This window comes from Numida meleagris, chromosome 5, assembly GCF_002078875.1.
Source record: "Numida meleagris isolate 19003 breed g44 Domestic line chromosome 5, NumMel1.0, whole genome shotgun sequence".
NCBI lineage: Eukaryota > Metazoa > Chordata > Aves > Galliformes > Numididae > Numida > Numida meleagris.
Window position 1 is genome coordinate 40,959,985 of NC_034413.1, and position 23,898 is coordinate 40,983,882.

Consider the following 23,898-nt stretch of genomic DNA (forward strand, 5'->3'; position numbering starts at 1 on the left):
CATAGAATCATAGAATCATAGAATCATAGAATCATAGAATCATAGAATCATAGAATGGCCTGGGTTGAAAAGGACCTCAAAGATCATCTAGTTTCAGTTCTCCTGCCATGGGCAGTGTCGCTAGCCACTAGACCAGGCTGTCCAGAGCCACATCCAGCCCTGCCTTGAATGCCTCCAGGGATGTGGCACAATCTCTCTGGGCAACCTGTTCCAGTGTATTACCACTCTCTGAGTGAAAAAATTCCTCCTAATATCTACCCTAAATCTCCCCTGTCTCAGTTTAAAACCATCCCCTCTTGTCCTATCACTATCAACCCATGTAAACAGTCATTTTCCCTTCTGTTTATACTCTCCGTTCAAGTACTGGAAGACCACAGTGAGGTCTCCCCAGAGCCTTCTCCAAACTAAACAAGCCCAGTTCCCTCAACCTTTCTTCATAGCAGAGGTGCTCCAGCCCTCTGATCATCTTAGTGGCCCTCCTCTGGACCCATTCCAAGAGCTCTGCATCTTTCTTGTACTGGGGGCCCCAGGCCTGGGTGCAGTACTCCAGATGGGGCCTCACAAGAGCCAAGTAGAGGGGGATGATCACCTCCCTCTCCCTGCTGGCCACTCTTTTAATGCAGCCCGGAATGTAGTTGGCCTTCCAGGCTGCAAGTGCACACTGCTGGCTCATGTTCAACTTCTCATCCACCAGGACCCCCAAGGCCCTCTCCGCAGGGCTGCTTTTGAGTACTTCTTCCCCCAGGTTGTATAAATACCTGGGATTGCCCTGGCCTAAGTGCAGCACCCTGCTTTTAGCCTTGTTGAACCTCATTAGGTTCTCATGGGCCCACTTGTCCAGCCTGTCCAGGTCCCTATGGATGGCTTCCCTTCCCTCCAATGTATTGACTGCACCGTTCAGCTTGGTGTCATCTGCAAACTTGCTGAGAGTGCACTCGATTCCATCGTCTATGTCATTGATAAAGATGTTGAAGAACACTGGTCCCAAGACCAACCCTTGGGGTACACCACGTGTGACCGGCCTCCACCCAGACATAGAACCATTGATCACAATCCTTTGGCTGTGACCAGCCAACCAATTCTTAATACATCGAACAGTCCATCCTTCAAATCCACACCTCTCCAATTTAGAGAGAAGTATGTGATGAGGGACCATGTCAAAGGCTTTACAGACGTCCAGGTAGATGACATCCATTGCCCTTCCCCTGTCCACTGATGCCATCACTCCATCATAGAAGGCCACCAAATTGGTCAGGCAAGATCTGCCCTTGGTGAAGCCATGCTGGCTGTCTCAGGCTCACCGGCCTGTAGTTCCCCAGGCCATCCTTTCTCCCTTTCTTAAAAATGGGAGTAGTATTTCCCTTTCTCCAGTCCCTGGGGATTTCACCCAACAGCCATGATTTTTCAAATATGATGGAGAGCGGCTCAGCAACCACATCAGCCACCTCTCTCCGAACCCTAGTATGCATATCATCTGGCCCAATGGACTTATATACATTCAGTTTCATGAGGAGGTGTCAGACTTGTTCCACTGTTACAGTGGGACAGAATCTGCTCCTCTCACCCACACCTAGAGGCTCAGGGTCCTGGCAGACATGGGGAGTCTGACCACAGAGAGAGACAGTGGGGAATTAATCAAGGAGGTAACTGGTTTATTTACGTGAGACCCACTGACATGACTCTGCAGGGTGAGAGCTGGGAAACCAAGCAACTTTTCTAAAACTAAATCTAGCCCAGAAGACTAAAGATGTCAGGATTCTACTGTGAAATAATTGCTGTACTTACCAGACGTAGTGGCTGCTAAATAATGTCTTCTGATGCTGTGACCCTGTGTGCTGAAAATCAGATGTACTTCACCACCTCTCAGCCTGCCAAGAGGTCTTGGTTGCCTTCCCCATTGTCTTCCTCTGCAATCTCAGCAGAGGAAGAGGAGGAGAAGAACTTGATGGGTGATGCAAAGGGGAAAGTCAGTTCAACAGTGACAAGGAAAAGCAGCTGAGTCAGATGCATGATCTGGAAAAATAATTTCAGTTGAATACAGGGCAGAAAAGTAAGCAGACTTGTGGTCTTCACCACATCCGATTCCGTTCACTTGTCGCCCTGCCCGTAAGGACTTCCCGTCCCCGACCACTCACTGCACGTGCACACCAATTTGATGAGCAGCAAAATGGCGTTTATTGTAACTTTACAGTGTCTTATATAGCCTTGTTAGCTTTGTTAACGCCCATCGTCTACGCCTACTAACAGAGCAGGGGAGGTCCTACTGTGTTACATCCCGTGCGCAGATTCTCCGCCTACTACACAGACTATTCAGGTACATGACAGGAGAATGAAGGGAAGATGAAAAGGGAGATTACATATTACGGGAAAGATGGACCTGAGTAGAGAAAATGGGGAAAAAGAAGAAGTAAAAAAAGATGAGAAATGAGGGATATATAGAAGTGGGTACTTGCCACTGAGCATGGGTATGAAATAGAGTCCAAGAAAGACTAAGAGAAAGAAAAACAGTATAAAGAGAAAATTGGACCAATGTGCTGAAGTGGTAGTGAAAAAGTGCAGTAACAGAAATGAAAGGTGCTGCATGTGAGAAAAGAAAATGGGGCTGCATAACCAATGGTGATGGGCTGCAGTATATTTTTGGACTGTCTTCTTCCATTACAACAACTTGATGGAATTCAGAATTTTTCATGTGGAACCAGAGGTAATTTTAATGTCAGAGCTCTGAATTATGTGTTTTGGCATCTTTTTTTTTTTTTCTTTTTGAAGAATGATATGTAGTAAGGCAACTTTTTATAATACCATAGCTTTATGGATCATGTACATACACAAATAGCTGTTTCTCCATCATTTTGTGTTTGCATAGTTATTTTTAATCATTCATGGAAGTAATTTCCATTTATCAAAGCATTCACTGATACCTGTAGTTGCAGTCTCAGGCTTCTAATATTTCTGTAGAACATAGAAGGAACTTAGGTAACTTTATGGAGATATTTTTATATTGCTTTATTAAATGACTAGGGTTTCTGGATTCGGTTTCCTAAAAAATATACAAACCCAAAGTTTAATGTTTAATGCTGCTTTTCACCAGTCTCTTCAAATTCATTACAACAAATTTGATCAGTAGAATAGCTGTTGGAAGGAATTCACAAAGACATGAATATTACAGATGAACAATTTTCCAAAAATGCAAAGACTTAAGGCATTTGAGCAATGCAGATGACAAGTATGTGGCAAACCATTTGGCTAATTAATGTGAGCATTCTTTTAGATCTATTGCATATGTCAGCTTTCAAAAACCATTTTGAAAATGCTTGATGCTCTCTATTAATGCAAGATGCTAGCAATGAAACTCATGCTAGACAGACCACTTATTTTGCATCCATGTGTAAGTGCTCATGCTGGCACAGTGATGCCAATGATACACTCATCCAAGAGATTTGGCACATTTGCTTTTTATCTGCAGAAGAGGATTCAGTTGCTAATTACATAATTATCCAGTCTGACACTGAAATTACTCGAAAGATTATTACAGATTTAATTAGGCTTTGGCTCAGCTCCAGGAGGTTTCTGTTGATACCTATTCATAGATTCAGAACAGACTCTGCAATTAATGTGACAGATCCTCACAGTGTGCAAAGAGAAGCTTTTACCACGCACAGATAAACTATATTGCAGTAGAAAATAAAACAAGCTATCTGAAAGCTTTCACGTTATGCTTCTTTGATTTAGAAAACACACCTGAAATAATACTGAACATGACTTTGTCTTTCTTTCCTATAGTACTAGGAGGATGTACCCATCTTGGGCAGGAATATGCTGACAGGGATGTTTGGAAACCAGAGCCATGCCAAATCTGCGTGTGCGACTCTGGATCTGTTCTCTGTGATGACATCATCTGTGATGACCAGGAGTTAGACTGTCCCAACCCAGAGATCCCCTTCGGAGAATGCTGTCCAGTTTGCCCACAGACAACACCACAGCCTACAAAAGTAAGTTCTCAATATGGTTATTTTGGTGTTGCCAACTTTGATTTTTGTTTAAATAAAAAGTGTGTCACTTTCTGACCCCTGGCAAATACTTAAAATGGGCAAATTTTGCCAAAACAAATGAAGAACAGCCTGAACTTTCACTGTTTTCTCTCTGTATTGGTAAATTCAAGAATACTTCACTACATCTGTATTCCAGGAGAGGATTGGTACCAGATCTAGTAAAATACTTGTTAGCCCCTTGGACCATGCAGCTAAAAGCATGAAGTCCTTCAGCCCACTTTTACATCACCAACAGGCAGAGACAAGAAGAAAGGAACAGAAGGCAATGATGAGCAATTAAATTTTTCTTTTTATGACAAAGCATAAGAATAAAGGAAACAGCTTATTTGTTAATATCATGCCCAAGGTATATTCAGGAAATTAATGCCAACACACTTTTCACAGCATGATTCAAGCCTGTGTTTCTTATCATCTCAATTCTATATCATCATATAGTAAATTAAATTTACTTTAACAGAGTTATTGTGTGAGTGAATGCATTGTAATTAGTGCATGCCAAGTCTCCTGCCTAAACTGTTAGCTTAAGCTAGCTAAACAAAGGTCTGCCTTGTAGAAGATACTCAAAGATCATCTGAACATTTCATGATTGTTTTTGATCCATGAGATCTTTAGAAAAAGGTATTTAAAAAAAGTTGAAACATGTCAATTTCTACAGACTCAAAAAGATTCTTATGCGGGTATTTAATTGAGACAGGCTCCTGGGATTTTCGCTGCTTCCAAGTTTCGGCTGAATGATCTGTCAGCATTTCAATATTCCCACTTTCAGCATGAATAAGAAATACAGATCATTGTAAAGTGATCTTCTGCATTTGTGTGCATGCGTGGGAGAGAGAAGAGACTATGTGTAAGAGAAAAAGAAGAGGCTGAAAGAGTTGTGTAGGCAGAAGAGAGAGGCAGAAGATGCACAACTACAGCTCTAAAAATAGTGTATCTTTTTAAACATGAAATGTCACGTACAAACCTGTCACCTAGTGCTGCTTGCATTATGGTAGTGCATTTGTACATCTTCCAGAATTCCCTGAGCTACTTCACTGACAAGTTTGTAATGGTGCAGAGGAGTGGTCCACACAAGCATGATGGACATTCAAGCAGAGTTTCCTCTCCCTCAGGTCTAGGAGCTGCTTTCTGGTCAGCTCCTAGAGTGCAGGATTTTTATTTCAGTACTGGAATCCTCAAGCAGGTTCAAACCCTATTGAATCAGTTCTGTTGTTGATGATAACAAAACACATGTGGGCTACTTTCTTCAGTCTTTGCTTTATGAGAGTTTGGTCAGCACAGTGGAAGCTGTCCTGTTGACCTTGGGTAATGGATGGGGAAACTCCAACTTGAAATATCCGAGGCAGTATCAGCTGAATATCCTTTGATATCTCTATCAGCTGAATTTGTAAAAAACTGTTCTAAAATATGAATTAAGAATCCAGATATTAATCTATAAATTAATCATTAACTGAAAAAAATAGATAATCTGGAAGATTAGGTCTGAAAGAAAGTTAAAATTAACTACATCATTACATTTATTAACATGCTTTTTAGTGGACTGACAAGGATATAAGAAAACTGTCCCGTATAGACTTATTGCATTCGGTGGCAAAACTCTGCTGACTTCATTAGTGCTAGGTTTTTACCTAGAGCAGATGCACACACTTTATGAATGCACCATAAAAATGTAGATGGTAGACTGACCAAAAAAAAAAAACCATAAAAAAACCTCTGCTTCTAAATATGCTGAACAAGAATAAACAAAATGTGTTTGATAAAACTATATTCCAATATTAAAATGTCTTTTCATCTTGTTTCATATACATGTAATCAGTTTTCAGTTTGATTTTGGTTTTCTTTCTCAATTTAATTAGTTTTCCTTTTTTTTCTTTTAGCTTCCGTATGCACAAGGCCCTAAGGGAGACCCTGTAAGTAAAGGTTTTTTTTTATTTTTCCTAAGAAACCTAACAAAATTAAAAGCCAGTTTTTACAATGCTATATATCCCATTCTGACTGCTGAGATACCCAGCTTTACTTGATGTCTGCATTGTCCTCAAGTCTGCCTTAAAGTTACTTTGAAGTAATCTCCTTAGCTTCAACAAAAATCATTCAGATTGGAGAAAAAGAGAGAGAAGAGAGCTTACTTCAAACTGTATTACTTGTTATTGTTTTTTTTATGTATTTATTTTGATAATATTTATTTATTTTATATTTTTAAAATATCCATAGATCCTACTTGCAGTATTAATTTCACATTCAGGAATTGACTAGTTTAATATTTCTAATGTGCTTGATCAAATTTAGGTTGCATTAAGGCTCTAGCTGCTAATAATTTTTTCATCATGTGAATTTTGCCTATTGTCTGCCTCCTTCTTGAATGATCAAGTGTGTGCCGAGTTATGCTTCATAGAGGAAACTTCCCACCCCAATTGCATATACTTTGCTATGAATTGAAGTGTTCGTCCCACAATGCCCTCACACTCTGAGACAAGCCTTGATGTCTATACCTGCTATGTTTGTGTCTTGGCAGGGCTCTCCTGGTTCTCCGGGCAGAACTGGCGCCCCTGGGCCCCCAGGACAGCCAGGGAGCCCCGGAGCTCCCGGTCCCCCCGGTATCTGCCAGTCATGTCCCAGCATCACTGGAGGTGTAAGTAATCACGGTGATCAGCTTCTATCTTGCTGCTCATGAGTAACACCCAGCCTTTGCCAAAGTTAGGCTCTGTTAGCCTGGTGATGATTTCCAGAGATGAATAAGGAGTGAATAGGGTGGGAGTAAATCTTGGGTGTCTTTCAGCCTTTTCCAGTCCTCAGCAAACCATCAGGCAGGTAAATCAGCACAGTGTTAATAGGAGTCTGCCACTGAAAAGCTGCCATATCTGAGAGAAATTTTATGCACAATATAGTTAATAGGAACATTTCATTGAATTTGATGCTTCATTTTACCCAGAAGGCTTGTGGTGAACTGGTAGTAGGAGACATCCTGTAACATGTGAATCACAGTATTGTCCCCATTATTTTTGTTTTAAAAAATACATAGCAGGGAGATTTTCAAAACAGTAAAGAACCTATTCATTGTACCTTCACACATACCATGCTTTCAAAGGCAACTGTCTCTAATTTGTGCCTTTGAAAAACTCAGCTGAGTAACAGTCAGGGTTTGGGTTTTTGTTTATTTTTTTCCCGTGAGATTTCGCTGAAGTGCAATTAAATTTCAGTCTTATCTTATTTTTTAAAACTTCCGGTGTCAGATCTGATTATGGTCTTAAATGACTCAGAAATAATCTGATCTGTGTGCTGGAGAAAGTATGTTCCCTCAAGCATAAAGACTAGAGATCTCTCTCCTTTTCCTTTATTTTGCTCAATGCATGTTTAAAAAAGAAATGTCCCCAGGCAACTAGGCTGAAGCTCAGGTCTTCTGCTTGCAGAGAAGTGCCATTTTGGTTGCTATTTGTTGTGTTGTCTCTTTATTTCTGGCCCACCAAATCCTAAATTCTCTTTTGAAGAGTTCAGCAGACACAGCAAAAGAACTCCTCAGGTCTTGGTGGGGTGACAGCTCGAAACCCTGTGACCCCAGTATGGCATGAACTCTACCAGGATTACCTGACTAATCAGGACATTTTAGTATTGTGGTTTCAGCTTTAGATATCTAAAAATCCATCTTCTAGGGAATTAGTTATGACATTTAGGCACAAGTAGACTTGGTAGCTATGCTCAGCAATGTATTTTAATTGAATTAAACATTTTCTTCATCTTAATTTTTTTTTGGTATGTGGCAGTGTTCTTTGTTGTATTTTAAGTGATTTGTGCTGCATCATGGAGAATTTAAACTGCAGATCCTGTGCAGCTGGATTTGTTAAGTTGCTGATTCACAGTTAGCACTTAGTGAAGAGGTCTGATTGTCTTCCAAGCAATCAAGCAAGACCAGCTTTACGAGATGGTGTTGCTTTAGTGCAAAACTGTTACAAGTTTATGATAAAATAATTGTTCCTTTTGAATATAGGCCATGATTCATAGCTTCTACAAATGGTTCCCATTCACAGGTGAGCCAAAATCTAAGGAAAGATGTCTTCTTCTTCTTTTTTTTTTTTAATTCTGAAAGCAATTGTGTAAGGACTGGGCAGTGGAGAGAAGTGTAATAGGTTAGCTAACCACCCTCAGTGGACATCACAATAATGTAACAAGACAGCTATCACTTTGGACCTGGCAGATGCAGATACAAGAGAGACTGAACTATTCTCCTACTCCAATGGTGTTGAAACCCAGTGCAATGACTGATATCAGTAGCAAAGGATCCTTGTTGGACCTGGCCAGTGGAAATGCTGGGTCCAAGGTGGTTTGAATTATCAGACAGAACTTCACTTATATTCACACTTTTCTGTTCAACCACATACATGCATTAATGCCATATCATTCAGCTAAGTTCCCCAACATCTGAACAAAATCAGTGTCAAATAAAAGGCTTACATAGGTTCTCCTTAAAAAACTGACTGTAAAATTCATTGGTATTTTATGTAAATGGGCATGTCAGAGATGCTATCTGCTGTCACAAAGCCCCGCAAGACGTGTTTTCTCTCCATACTTTCAACTGAACTTAATTGGTTTCAAGACAAACTGTCAGAAACATTGAGGCTCTACTGCCTGGCCTCAAAAGTGAGGGCTGTTCTTGAATTATCAAGGGTGTAAAGGGAGAAAGGAAAAGATGAAAAATGGCACTAAGAAAAAATGTGTAACATTCCATTTTTGGGGTGTGTAAATTCCCATTCATGAGGTAAAATAATTTCTTTGTAACTCAAAGAAGGATAGGCTTATACACAGGCAAGAGATTTTTCTGCTACAAAATACCCTAAAATGACACATTCATTAGCCACAGATAAAAGATATTTTAATAATAGACTATTGGAATCTTTGTGCAAAAGAAAATATTTAATCAACTTCTTTGTGAGACAACTAAGTCCAACAAAGAAAATTGGGGGTGAGGGGAGTTAGAGGTGAAAGAGAGATGATGAAGAATGAAAAGAGGAGATAATGACAGTTTTTGGGTTCAGCTGATGTCCAGCTGTCAGGACAAAAACTGTATGCTCACAGCATAGGGAGCTGATGTTTCCATGACCAAAAAAGATGCTAGCTGGGCTACTGTTATGAATGATTCTACATAATGTATGTAAATGAGTTAATTCTATTCATTTGCTGTACAAATGTATGAAAATACTTGATTTGTAGCAAACATCTTTTCTCTCTCTTTTTTTTTTCTTTTCTGTTTGTCTCTATTTCTTTTACAGAGTTTCTCTCCACAGTATGACTCCTATGATGTGAAGGCTGGCTCAGTTGGCATGGGTTATCCTCCCCAGCCCATTGTAAGATGATAAAGCCTTTTCTCTGTCCTTTAATTAAAAAAAAAAATTTGCTTGTAGATTATGCCTTGGATGTCTGTGTATCCTGATTATAATTTAGCAAATTAAGTTTCAATTTAATTGTTGCCTGCAAATGGAATGTGGTGTAAGACAGCAGTTTACTTGACATTCTGATTCTAGAAAGTAGCTATAGATTATCTATTGTAGTTTTTCTTTGGCTTTTTTCTCTCTTTCTTCCTTGTCTCACCTTCTTTTTTCTGAGCTGTCTGTAATCCATTTTCTTACAGTAGCCAAGCATTTATCTCTTTCTCCTTTGCATATCCTCATCATCATTTGTCTGCTTAGTATTCTTCTCCTGATAGTTTTCCCCCACCTTCACTGCATTTTTACCTTTTCTACTGTGCCAAATCTTCCTTTATTAATTCAGCAGCATCTTGTCTTTACTCAGTATGACTTTCCATACTTGCTCACATTTCCAAAACCCACATTTGCCTGATAACAAGTAAATAAAGCCCTGCTATAATCTCATTTTCATCCCAGGAGTGAAAGCTTTTCACGTTTTCATTTTATGAATTTTTTTACCCACAGCTATTCAGACTGTGTACTGTACCTCCCTGCTAGGCCTGACCCAAGCTTTTCAAAGTTTTTTTTAGTGAGCTAAAGTTTGGATTGCTTTGTTTCCTATATAAAGTAAATGGTAAAAGTTGAAAATCATAACTTTTCTTTTAGGCACTAGGATTTATAGATACTCACCACCGCTGACATGGAGCATTCTTGCAGCAGTGATATCACACTGACATCTGAAAGTGTCTTTTTTGATTCAGGCAACCTGTTATGTGATGGATGTAGTGAATTGCTATTATTTGAAATGAGCTGCTGCTTCATTTAAGTGTAATCGTGATTTCTAACCTTGTGCTGCATAGCAATGTTTGAGTACCACATGTTGCAATATGTCCAGACAGTCCCAAGCAAGCATGTTGCTTTTCAGGGTTCCATCAGATCGTCTCATGAGATAAATTTTGCTTAATTCTGGCAGCTCTTTGTACTGGACCGTAGTTCATTATTTTCGTACCTTTATTTTCACCTGTTTATTTCTAGCTCATTCATTTGCTAATGTGATCATTCATGCATTGGTCTTATTAAGCCTTTCATTTTTGCATTTGTTTGTTCATTTATTTTTTTCAGCTCCTTACAGTTTTTCCTACAGCTTATCATATCATCTACATTTTGTTACTTGTGGTCTTCATGTGGGATGTGCTGAACCAGGCTGATAACAGGGCTACCTTTCAGTTAACACAGTTACTCCTCTCTATTCTGGCATTTTTCCCCAAGAAGCTTAGTGACATCTTGTACTTTGATCTCAATTAAATTAAATCAAATTCATAAATGAAATTAAATAATGATTTAATTGGTCACACTAGAATTTCTTCAACCAGAATTGTGTATACATTTCTGTCACCTGTTCTTTTATATTGCATCATGCAGTATTCATGAGGGTGACAGTGGGTGACAGTGAGGGTGATAGACCACTGGAATAGGTTGCCCAGAGAGGCTGTAGAGTCTCCGTCTCTGGAGATAATCAAAATCCATCAACCTACTGTAGGAAACTTGCTTTATCAGAGATTGGACTCAATGATCTCTAGAGATCCCTTTACATCCCCGCAATTCTGTGATTCTGTGATCACGCAATACATGACTGCAGATTAAGTAGCGGAGTAGTAACAGGCAGATGTGACTAAAGTCCCTAGAACATTTATCATTAACATTACATAGATTCTTCCTTTTGATTCTAATAAATATCCAAACTGAAATAATCTAGAAGCATAATAAAATGAAAAACATCAGCTGTAGTATTGACTTCTTTCAGTGGGTGGTTGCCATGCCTGGTTTTTCCTCAGTCACCCATCTCCATTCCCATTTTTCCAGTGTCTCTCTACTGCATGTGGACTGATTTTGTATTTTACACCTCCATTTCTCTGTACTTGCTTGTGTAACCTCCACATATGGGCTTTGACCCTTTACACCAGTACACGTATCCTAACTAAAATCCAGTCATTTATTCACAGTCTGAAGACACTGGTAGTGAGCAAATGCCATTCCTAACAATAAGTTTATCTCTACAATGTACACCCTGAAAAAGAATAATATCTGTTTGTTTGTAGACAGATGTCTGATCAATGGAATGCAACTGATGAGTTGATGATTCCAGTCCGTGTTGAATACAGACTTAGTTTGTGCCAAAGGTTTTTCAACAGTTAACAGAGAGGGACTGCCCATTGTATTCTTATATTGAAGGCAACCCGATCTACACTAACTGCTCTGCCACTTGGTACACTTTTTGACTTAGAAAATAGCAACTATTACAGTAATTCTCATCTTTATACAAAAGACAATCAGTGAAAGAACATTAAGTCATATATGTCCAGTATAGTAATATATTTTATTACATATACTGCTATAGTAGAACTATTCTATTAATCTTCTATTATGAAAATAAGTTTCCTGTAACATCTGTATTACATGACCTACTGTGACACCATGTAACAATGTCCTGCAAAACATGCTGTGTACTATATTAAACTATAGCATATATTGTTGTACAGCAGCACAGTTTCTCGTGTAATTCCTATAACTCATTTTTTCGTCTGTATCAAATCCATGAGAAATTAAATTTAGCCAGTGTTTTTTTTAAAGAGCCACAAATAGCTGCAGTAAACCGCTGTGATAATTTTCCCACATTTTCTGTTTCAAATGGTTTTGTGGTTGTTACTGCTAAAGGTAGAAAAATTAACATTTTTTCCAAATTTGGAACTTCCTTCCTTTTTTACTCATTTTACTCAATTTTTTTTCCCATTAAATAAGGAACAGTGCTACTGATTTGGGTTATTCTTTAAGTATACAGAAATTTCATCCTCTGAGACCTTTGATTAGTCCAAGCAACAGTATGCTTTATGGCTTTGCACTGTTATGTTCAGGAAAGAGCTCACTGGCAAAAATGCATGCTTTGCTGACAAGCAACAAGAATATGGCCTTAATTCATTCAGTCCTAGGGTCATAAACAGAGTTCACTTACTGCACCAAGTGCATGTCACAGTGGATTTTTCTCAGTACTAATAATCATTCATATGTAAAAATTTATTTCACAGTTGTTGGTGACTATTGCAGCTGCACTAAGCTTTCTATCTATATTACACTGATATAATGACTGTTTTTTAATCTGCAATATAGAGTGGCTTTCCAGGACCCCCTGGCCCCAGTGGCCCACCTGGTCCACCTGGTCATGCAGGTCCCCCTGTAAGTAAAATTAGTCTTTTCATAAATGACTGACTTTTTATCTGAGCCTATCCTTTTCTCTGTCAGAATTACTAGATATACAATTTTGACTGTTAAGTCTAGATAGTAAGCTGAAGAATTTTCTGGATAGATGTCATCTCTTATTTTGGGGGCTCTGTTATCTCAGCAGAGAGAATCAGTAGCTGGGTGCTTCATACTGTGCTTAAGTCCTTGTATGCCTTGGGTTTACTGCAATTCTGTGGGGTGTTGTCTAAAGCTGAATTTTGCCCTTAAAATACAGCACTGCCTATGAGCCTTTGCAAAATTCCCAAATGTTTGTTCACACAGAAATGTCACAGGAAGTAAAGGAAACTGGAAATGCTAGTGTGCACTCAGTGAACACACAAAGGGTTTGAGGTTTTAGAAAGGTAGTTTTAATTCTGTTTTCATAGAGGCATATTCTGATTGGTTGTGAGATAATTATAAAATACAGTAGCACCATAGCACTGTGCATGGAATTGTTCATGTCTTAACTGCTTTTTGCTGCATTATAGGGTTCTAATGGATACCAAGGTCCCCCTGGAGAACCAGGACAACCTGGCCCTTCTGTACGTATACATTACTTAACAGGATATATGTCAAAGGCATGATCTTACAAGCATGCATCTCTGTGTTATTGCTGAAGTGGATTGTAATCTGACAGTTCATCCTATCTGTTTACTATTGTCTGTGTCAAGTGTGCAAAACTTTTTTGGCAACTAATGAATTTTTAATTTGAAATTATGTTATTACATTATACTTAATATTCATTATTTTTCTTCAGGGTCCTCCAGGCCCTGCTGGAATGATAGGCCCAGCTGGTCCACCAGGAAAAGATGTAAGTTCACTATTATTTATATTATTTGTAGATTCAAAAATGGGAAAAGCAAAATTTCATTAAATAGAAAGATAGAAGAGTGCATTGATAGCAATGCATTTAAGAATTTTTAACTTGCCAGTTTCTTGGTTAGACAACATGACTGTAAGAAACTGTATTTGTCTTACATTAGGTATTTGTTCATTGCAAAAATGTTTCAATTTTAGCAGGCAATGTGATTAACGGGGAAACAAACAAATGAACAAAAAACCTTCTAACCATGAATTATGTGTTTTTGATCAGGTACAAAATAAATAAATTAAATTAGCAGTTACAAAAATGAGAGGACGATAAAGGCGTTACCTGCTCTCTACAAGTCTTGCTATGGGAGTTAAGGTTTTTAAAATCATCTTTTGACTCACAGCTGGGAGTCCTGGATAGGTATAGTACAGAGAGAGACAGACAACTAGTTTGTGTTCGTTTTGAGTGTTTCACCATGAAAAATAAGTTTATTTTTGGTGATTCCACTTCTTCTTAAGGGGTGGATTGAAATATATTACTTGTTAATATCTTCGCAAAAATTGAGTTAATAAATTCTGCGAATGTTTTTTCAGAAGGCAGAAAAAAACTTTGGTTGAAGTTTCATCTGCTTATTTCCACTAACCTTCATCTATCAGTTCCAGTTCTTTGTCAGTAACTGAAGCAAAGAAGTCAAAAATTTACTTTCTTTCTATAGGGAGAACCAGGAAGACCAGGAAGGAATGGAGACCGTGGAATCCCTGGATTACCGGTATGAAAAAATCCACAACAAGCAGTCATCTAATGACAGGATTTGTTTTCCCATTTTATGTTACTCAAATGAACATGACACATAATGAGCAGTGGTTTGTGCCCTTCGTACAGTAAGCATCTAACTTACTCTTCTTTCTGTGTTTGTGTGTTTAGGGTCACAAGGGACACCCTGGAATGCCTGGAATGCCTGGAATGAAAGGTGCACGAGTAAGTACTGAGTATTCTGAATATAATGAAGTCTGTTTGTATACGTGAGCCATGGAGTCTGTTGCTCAATGTGAGCGATAGAATTATAGAATCATAGAATCACCAAAGTTGGAAAAGACCTCCAAGACCATCCAGTTCAACCGTCCACCTATCACAAATAATTCCCACTAAACCACATCCCTCAGTACAACGTCTAAACGTTTCTTGAACACCTCCAGGGTCTGTGACTCCACCACTGCCGTGGGCACCTCCATTATCTGATCACTCTTCCAGGAAATAAGTATTGCCTAATGTCCAATCTGAATCTCCCCTGGCGCAACTTGTGGCCATTCTCTCTAGTCCTGTCACTAGTTACATGGGATAAGAGGCTGACCCCCACCTCGCCACAGCCTCCCTTCAGGTAATTGTAGAGAGGGATAAGGTCTCCCTTGAACCTCTTCTTTTCCAGACTAAATAATCCCAGTTATGATGTTGGCACTTTTGTGCTCCTCCAGTTATCAACTGCCATTGAAGAGATTGGACTGAAAGCTAATTTCTGGATAATGAAATCTGACCTTCCACAGCACAGACTGTTAAATTCTATCTCAATTTACCTCAATTGTAGTGCCCCATACAAAATGTCGGGTTAAAGCATGCGTTCCAGAAAAACACCTGCTCTTACCTAATGCAAATAGAGATGTGGTGATTTCCAAATTTTCCTTTGTTTCAGTATGTATGTTCCAGTAGCTGATAGCACTCATTTTTAAAAATAGGCTCCTTTATATAAAATCTCCTGTGCTCATGTGCTGATACAACAGTGCCATTAAAGTTATAAAATCCCATGAGCAAAAGTTGTTTCCTCCATCTGTACAACACTTAGCCCAAGACCCCAGTCTACATGAAAGTGTTTCAGTATTATAAAGATAGGTATACGACATGATAAATCTAAGCAATTATGCACCACTTAATAAAAGTGTTATTAAATAGAATTAAAACATTTCATAAAAAAGAAGTGAGTGACCAAGGGTGGCAATGTATGCTACTGTATTAAGGTTAGTGGCTAGAAACCAGTATGTTGTCAGCCAACTAGTTAACTTACTGTGATAAGATTTTTTTAATTATAAATTGTATAAAGTGTAAGACAATTACAGTCTAAAAATAATTGTTATAAAAAAAATTGGAGCTCCAGAATAATTAAACATTATACTGTATGAACTGTACTGATAAAAATGAAAGCCTGATTTAGATTAATAGCTACTATATAAACAACTGTCTGTTTTCTGATTCCATCCATGTCACACTTTCTTAATTTTATAATGTTATAGCTTTAAATATGAAGGAAAATAATATAAATGTATGTAAAATTAAACAAAGTCAAAGAAGACATATTAAATGTTCTTTTTATCACTTCTACTTTTTATACTTCAAAAACAAAGAGTAAGCAATTATAGCTATAAAGTCATTTAACATTTTAGAAATAATTGTTTCTATTGACTGCTTTAAGCGCTCAGCTTGCACCTGTTATGCTAATGAAATAATGAATATTTGCATTTAGCATTTATACTATATCTTTTATAATATAGAGTCAGTAAACCGTATTTAAACCTCTCTTTTAATATCAATACTTGATCTGTGAGATGGTAGGAAAACAAGCTGAAATGAGACTGAGAGTGAGCTCTCAACAGTGTAAACTGGAGCCCACAATTTATTCCATGTACACAGAGATACTCTGTCAGTCTAGTTTTGTCATGTAGTGTTTTCTTAAAAAAATCTCTATTTGCTACTGCAATTCTAGAAGAACATGTAAAATATCTTCCTATTTTTCAAAAGCATTTTCAATTCTTTTCAGATTTAAAATAATCAAGAGAAACAATATACTTGAAGCTCAATATTTGGCCAAGGGGAATCAAATTTTCTACCCCACAAGAGAAATACTATTCACAGATCTGGTTTTCCATTCCCACAGGGTTTTGATGGAAAAGATGGTGCCAAAGGTGACAGTGGTGCTCCTGGTCCAAAGGTAAAATAACTAGTATAATCTTTATAATAGGTAAATACTATCCTCCATTACTTTTTATGTAGCTATGCTTTGCATGTTATGCTCTTTCAAAAAGCCATTAAGCATTGAAACTCTTTGAACCTCTCCATGAAAAGAATGAGAATCATTCCAAAAGAGTTGGATTTTCTAAATGATATAACGCCCTGACTTTCTATCTGTGAAAGAGGCAAGATTCAAAAATGAGAGGACATGCCCAGATCATTGACTTTATTGTATAATAATAAATGACCAGGTCTTCCCAATTATTTCTTTTCTGTTCAGATATTTTGTTCGGGCACTTATTTAGGTGTCTCACACCTCACAGACATCAGTTTGTACTGTGGGCACAGACGGGAAAATAATTGGGTTGTCTTGATTCCATGCCTCTTCCTTTTGAATCAACCAAGAAATGTTCTCACCACAGTTCATTCTATAATTGTTTGGTGTTTTCTTTACACCACAGGGTGAAACTGGTCAACCTGGAGCAAATGGATCACCAGGACAACCGGTAAATATTTGTATTTTGTAGCACGTAAATGGAAGTGCCAATGGCATTTTCCTCTTAATAGATTAACTTATTTTTCTTTTTACTTTAATTACCTCAGTACTTGCATTGCCCATACTGAGCTCTGCAAATAACAGAAATGCTAGGCCCTATATATTCAGGAAGCCATGTGGCAGACTAGTTTTCTTGTGTTTTCTAGGGACCAAGAGGTCCAACTGGTGAAAGAGGAAGACCTGGGAATCCTGGTGGCCCTGTAAGTAATTAATTGCAGCTGTTGATCTTATCAACAAGCAGCACGTTTTATTTCAAAATGTTGGGAATTCGCTGTTCATGGATTTATCTTAAAACAGATGTATTGGAAGGGATTGGAAAACTACATAGCATCTGTAGAATCACATATGGAAACATATCAGTCTCCAGCTGAAGATGGCAGTAAGCATGACACAATTTTAACTCACAACTTGTGGGCCATCTTGTTATTATCTTTTTAAATGAATAGATTCATTTTGTAGGAAAGCTTAGTGTTTCAACAAAAGCTCAGGTTCAGCCAAGATGTAGAGGGAGGCAGAGTGGAAGGAAGGAGCAGGAGAAGAAAAAATACAATCTCAGTACTTCCTTGCAGGAAAAAGGTAAAAACTCCATTCACACCAACATTAGAGGGTATATTCTACCTCCTGAAAGAAATCAAAGTTCATATCATTCAACAAAATCAATAAAGGTCTGCTAATGTATAATAACAAACAATGTGTTTGTACAACATCTACATAGCCTGAGTGGCAGACCTGGTCTAACATGTCTAAAAGACGGGCAGTGGGCTTTGAATCACACCTGTTGTGGTATCACATTCTGTTAGGCTGCTGGAGAGAAGTTTTAGTGTTGAATGTGAATTCGAATTAACCGTTATTGTGATTTTACATATTCAACTGTAAAAAAATGGCCACAGAGGTGATGTTTGTAACTGTCATTTCCTTAAGAAATCTCATAAGAATCTATTTTCCTGTCTCATCATTACAGTGCAAGTCACATGAAGTGATGAATATATTCCTTCCATAATATTTAGTTAATTATTATTCTAGAATGTCTCACTTGGGGAATACTTGGATTTTGGTAAACTGAGTAGGACAGTACAAATACAAACAGATGCTTTGTGAGTGATGAGACCAGAGCATGCGTTCTACTTTCAGGCAATGCTCTTAACTCTGTTCTTTCCATAGGGTGCCCATGGCAAAGATGGAGCTCCAGGAGCAGCAGGCCCACCTGTAAGAAGACTTATAGTTGTTTGAATTTAAATGTTTGTGTTGCTCAAGTGTTAGTCAAGATACTTGAAGCCTACAGTGAAAATAGGAGACTTTAACACTGTAAATCAGAAAATGCATAAATATGGAGACAGACTGTTCTCAGAGAACACATTGGATGGATAGAACTGCAGTTCTCAATACAGAAAAAAATGAGTGGTCTTATCAAAGACAATATTTAGCTGAAGTGTGCAAAAGTTTTTTTTTCTTTTTCATCTTCGTGATGAAACCTGAGCATGCCCCACATGTATGTATAACACTTCTATTGACTTCTTTTTCTCTTACACCTCTTTTCTTAATTAATACAAATTTTGATCTATTTTCTAACTTAATCTTTTTAATGATAACTCTTATGTGTTTTTTTTTAATCCTACAACACATAAATTCAGCTGAACGTAAACATGAAAGTCAGGATAGCGACATATAGGTATGATATTTTAGGACTAGCCAAGCTTCATCTTCTACAACATGATTTATTTTGGCTATTTTGCCAGGTGTTTCTTTATTCAGAGAATAATGTCATATTCAGACTTTTTTTAAAACTTTGGACTAGTTCTTTCCATATGGCTTTTTAGTTCTTGTATTAATATTATTTCTTTCACTTTTTAAGGGTCCCCCAGGTCCCCCTGGAACTGCAGGATTTCCAGGTTCTCCAGGTTTTAAGGTATTTAGCTAAATATATGTGCTAATATCAGATTTGGCCCTTTCTCCAGTTGGCCAACTGTCACCATACATCTTCATTCTACGGGCACTCCTTTTTCTGGCTTCTGTTACGCTGTTCACAAACATAGAACTGATGTGTTTTCATACACATCGTGAGCTAAATCTTCAAAAATACCCACCCTAAAATACAATTCAGGGATAGATCTATTGCTTTTTGTGGCTTTATGGGAGGGTCTCAAGTGAACTTTTCTCAGAGGAGCCGTGCAGCATGTGTTTATTGGGATGTATTGGGACCATGTGCCTCAGCTTTGGATAGCTGAAATGATCTGGCTCTTGCACTCAGGTGACGTGGAAATGATTTTCTTAAATCATGCAAAGGAGAGAAAGAAGCCGTGAAGCTGATTTCCCTGGAGTCATGACTAAAATTCATTCATTTTTCACTTCTGCTGTTTTTGCTTAGGGTGAAGCTGGTCCTCCTGGCCCTGCTGGTGCTAGTGGCAGTCCTGGAGAGAGAGGAGAACCTGGTCCTCAGGGTCATGCTGGGCCCCCTGGGCCTCAGGTATGTAAATATCAAAGGAGGACTAGGAGGTGTGAGGCCAGAATCTCTTCACAAAGCCCAAGGACTCCTTTGGTTTAAGGATGCTAGGTTAGCAGCATCAGTTATTTAGTTACTTCTCTTTTCCAGGGTCCTCCTGGAAGAGCTGGAAGCCCCGGCAACAAGGGTGAAATGGTAGGTACTTTCCACATCACTGTATTTTGCTGTGCTGTGTTCATGGGGGTCACTGTTGGACTGGGCAGAGTCCAGCCATGCTGAGCTCTGTTAAGCCTGATCCCCTTTCGGCTCTCCACAGGGACCTTCTGGGATTCCTGGTGCTCCTGGTCTTCCAGGAGGCCGTGGTCTTCCTGGTCCTCCTGGTACAAGTGGAAACCCTGGAGCAAAAGGCACTCCGGTGAGTTGCTAGTGTCCATAACAACAATTGTACAAAAATATGGTGGACATAGTTCTGGTACCATTAGAAAGAAAACACACTGAATTTGTCCTATTCATTTGAGATGGTCCAATAAATTATTTTATGATAACAGCAGTAGACAATTATTTTTTAAAACTATATTATTTATCTTTCATGCATTACTTTATATATTAGTATAGAAGATACTATACATAAATATGTAAATAATATTTGCTTTTCTAAATTATGTATCAAATCAAGAAAGACACAACAAAAAATATCTTGACTAAAAAAGCTGTGTTAAACAAAATCTGTCATTTTAAAACCCTGGCTTCACCTGCTTTAATTCTCATGGGCCTGAGTCTACAGTCCAATATACTCAGTGAGTTACATCTACTCTTACCCTGTCATCTACCTCAATACGCTCTCTCCTGGCAGCTTTACACCACACATAGTTCTTAGAGAAGTGCTCAGGGACTTCAAGCAGAAGTCATGTCAATGTCTACACTAGCTCAAAAACAGATATAAAAGTATTCTCAGTGGTGCTTAGGATTGTATCACTTCTTTACTGGATTTTTAGAGTCCCATACATTCAATGTTCAGGTCCAACTGATAAACTACTTGTGTTGCAGTAAGTTATTAAAATAATAAGAATTAGTATTTTGAAATATATCATGTGTATCTCTTAGTATTTTAATATTTTATCATAGCTCTAGAATAAAAACATGCTGCAGTCAGTAATTCTAATGAGATTTTCTCCTGTTTAGGGAGAACCTGGTAAGAATGGTGCAAAAGGAGATCCAGGCCCAAAAGGCGAGCGTGTAAGTGATTGTAAAATGCCTTCAGAGACTTCTTCCAACGAAGTCTGAACTCTGAATCATTCCACACACAAAAAAAATGAGGTGGTTTTTTTTGGAGATGTCTAAGTTTGCTGGTGGCTTTTGTTGTTGCCAGGGTGAAAATGGCACCCCAGGTGCTCCTGGACCTCCTGGTGAGGAAGGCAAGAGAGGTGCAAATGGTGAACCTGGCCAAAATGGCGTCCCTGGAACACCTGGAGAGAGGGTAAACCACTGTAGATGACCATGAGCACTGTGTATATTTTGAGTTTGTATGGTAGTAACAAACTCTGGTGTTCAGAATACTTGGAGGAAGAACTTGGCTCCTAATCAGTTTTCACCTAATTCAACATGTGGAGCTGGCTACAAAACCTGGGAGAGTTCTTATTGACTTCCTAATCTGAGCTGCAGAGCTCGATTCTATCTCAGACTGAAATAATTTCATTTCTTTTTTCTTTATATTGAGGATGTAATGTGGAAGTCATACCTAAAGCTTCCGTCTGAAAACCAATTATAATCTGTGAGAAGCACATAGGGATTGAAAAAATCTTTTTAACTTTTATGCAATTTTTGAAAGTTCTAGAAGAATGGACAGTGACAAAAAATTATCTGTGAAAAGTGAAATTAATGCAAATTCTTCTACATTCAGGATATGTCTTAATGTCATCATCTTTGTTGTCAGTGTGCCTTAAAAGTGGATAATGTCAACAACAATATGATTAGGATCTTATAATGTCTTTATTGCCAACAACTTTTTAGCTACTACATTCAACAACTCTCCAAAGAACATTCTCACAAAGGAATTCTTGGATTGATTTATTGAAAAAAACATAACAACATTATGAATTTTACATTTTTGTTCCCATCTAAATCAAAGAAAATTACCATTTTATTTATAACACCTAATTTAAGAATATGTTGCAGTATTTCTTGAAGCTGTAAGGACCTATGTGATGCATGGTAAACATATTATATTAAATACATATGCTCGGCTGCAAATGATATTTTATAATTGAAATTTCTTGTAAGCAATAATAATACAATAGAGCAATTTTCAGAATAGAATTAGAAGAAAATAATTCTGCAGGACTTCAATGTGTTGTTTCATTTTTTATATGAATTTATTTTTAAAAATTTCTAATGAATAAAGGGACTAATGCAGGACCTGTTGAAATAAAGTGAAGGACTGTCTATTATATCAACAGGAGGATTTTATCCAGGCAAAAGTTATTTTTCTTGCATTCTTATCACAGTGAAATGTAATTTCCATATATTTCATTCATCAGTTTTCTGAAAGTCTAAAGGTAAATAGTTTACAATAAGTATTTTCCACTGCCATATGGTCTAAGATCCATATTTTGTTCGTTTATTTGGCAGGGCTCTCCTGGTTTCCGTGGCTTACCCGGTAGCAATGGACTTCCAGGGGAAAAGGTACAAGTCTTCCTATAAACCATCCTAAACTTGTGTGGAATCCATGTTAATTGGAATGGACATTTTCAGATTCAATAAGATACTCACTTTCTTCCCATAAATTTTAATGTCTTTTTTTAGGGTCCTGCAGGTGAACGTGGCAGCCCAGGTCCCCCTGGCCCAAGTGGACCGGCAGGAGACCGTGGACAAGATGGAGGCCCAGGTCTTCCAGGAATGAGGGTAAGACAGGATGTCTGCAGAAAATAAAACAAATTCTATAAGAGGTGCTTCATCGAAGCTGATAAAGAAAGCACCAACAGAAAAAAACCTAGTGATGTTATTACGTCCTTTAAATTTAATACATAGGTTCATGGTGTAATAGATAAGCATGCAGTAACGTGGAGCACTGAGAAACATCACGTCATATGTGAAAGTATGCAGTTTATACAAAGCTAAAAATGCTCCATAGCTCTCAGAGTACAACGTGCGCTGTTATCAGATATGGCTTTAATGTGAATATTATGTCTTTTTATGCTTTAACAGATTATAAAATTTATTATAAAATATATTATGCTTATAATATTTAATAGATAATTAAATTAGTTTATTAAATTAAGTACGTTTATGAGGGTTGCTCTGAAAATAATGCTTCACATTTTATAATTTTGACCCCTGACGTCTGAGGCAGATGTTGGTGGTATGGTAATAGAGTCTGAACCTTCCCACCAATATTCCATTATGTTTTGTTGCTGTGCAACCGATGGTAGCAGAGGGGTAGTCTGACAAAATGGTATCTGTAGCAGAAATGCTAAGGGCCAATCCAGGGGAGCTCAGGTGTAAGCAAGGCATCTGAGTGACTGGAAGGGGTGGAGCTGGGATCCCCCCCCTTCCCAGACCTCATTTGAGGGTTGGCAGTGGAGGCAAGTGTATCTCACTGGAGATCCCTGCCTACACGAGGCATTCCAAAAGTAGTTTTTCTTCCTTTGTTTCTGCATCCACAGCTGCTGCATTTGGGCTTGTTCTCATTTGCTGCAGCCTGGGGTTGTGCCACTCCACTACTGTCGCTGTGCTTTCCATCACATTATAGTTTTACAGCATCTGACATGGAAGTGCATATGAAGCAAAGATGTGTCACTGAATTTTGCCTTGCAGAAAAAATGGCATCCACTGGCATTCACTGACACTTGCTGAATGTTTATGGAGACCAAAAGGGGGATGTGAGCACTGTTTCAGTGGGGTGGGTGGCACGTTTCAGCAGTAATGACAGTGGGTTCCCTTCGCTAGTGCAGATTTTTGCAAGCATGGCATGCAGGCTCTTGCTCAACACTGGCAAGAAAGCATAGCCAATGGTGGTGACTATGTTGAAAAATAGATTTTTGTAGCCAAGTATTTACTCTGTCAGACAGTATTATTGTGCTTTTTTATATCTGTTGCATCTTCCATGGAAATAAATAGGAGGCATTACTTTCAGTGTGTCTTACGTATATTCATTATTAAAGTAGAATTAATTTTCAATTAAAATAATTGCTTGTTATATTATAAATTATATTGAATATTTAAATATATTTAAATGTTTAATTCCTTACATATTGCTTAATTGCAATTACTGCAAATTAATGAAAATTTAATTGGTTGGATTTTCATAGTACATATCAAGAATTTATGTGCAGAATGTAATAACATTGTGTGAACTGTATAAGAATTAGCAAATGCTG

General features: G+C 38.1%; 1 protein-coding gene across 1 annotated transcript in view; it reads left to right on the forward strand.

Annotated features, from left to right (window-relative positions):
- The window catches only part of COL3A1 (collagen type III alpha 1 chain), a 53,979-nt gene that overhangs the window by 13,513 nt on the left and 16,568 nt on the right, over window positions 1-23,898 (forward strand). The window contains exons 2-22 of the mRNA XM_021399257.1: window positions 3,781-3,989; window positions 5,924-5,956; window positions 6,559-6,675; window positions 9,308-9,382; window positions 12,608-12,673; window positions 13,207-13,260; window positions 13,476-13,529; window positions 14,245-14,298; window positions 14,454-14,507; window positions 16,453-16,506; window positions 16,988-17,032; window positions 17,229-17,282; window positions 18,244-18,288; window positions 18,935-18,988; window positions 19,448-19,546; window positions 19,673-19,717; window positions 19,839-19,937; window positions 20,705-20,758; window positions 20,892-20,999; window positions 22,151-22,204; window positions 22,325-22,423. Coding sequence (XP_021254932.1) covers window positions 3,781-3,989; window positions 5,924-5,956; window positions 6,559-6,675; window positions 9,308-9,382; window positions 12,608-12,673; window positions 13,207-13,260; window positions 13,476-13,529; window positions 14,245-14,298; window positions 14,454-14,507; window positions 16,453-16,506; window positions 16,988-17,032; window positions 17,229-17,282; window positions 18,244-18,288; window positions 18,935-18,988; window positions 19,448-19,546; window positions 19,673-19,717; window positions 19,839-19,937; window positions 20,705-20,758; window positions 20,892-20,999; window positions 22,151-22,204; window positions 22,325-22,423 — 1,526 coding nt within the window. The remainder of the gene's footprint in view (window positions 1-3,780; window positions 3,990-5,923; window positions 5,957-6,558; window positions 6,676-9,307; window positions 9,383-12,607; window positions 12,674-13,206; window positions 13,261-13,475; window positions 13,530-14,244; window positions 14,299-14,453; window positions 14,508-16,452; window positions 16,507-16,987; window positions 17,033-17,228; window positions 17,283-18,243; window positions 18,289-18,934; window positions 18,989-19,447; window positions 19,547-19,672; window positions 19,718-19,838; window positions 19,938-20,704; window positions 20,759-20,891; window positions 21,000-22,150; window positions 22,205-22,324; window positions 22,424-23,898) is intronic.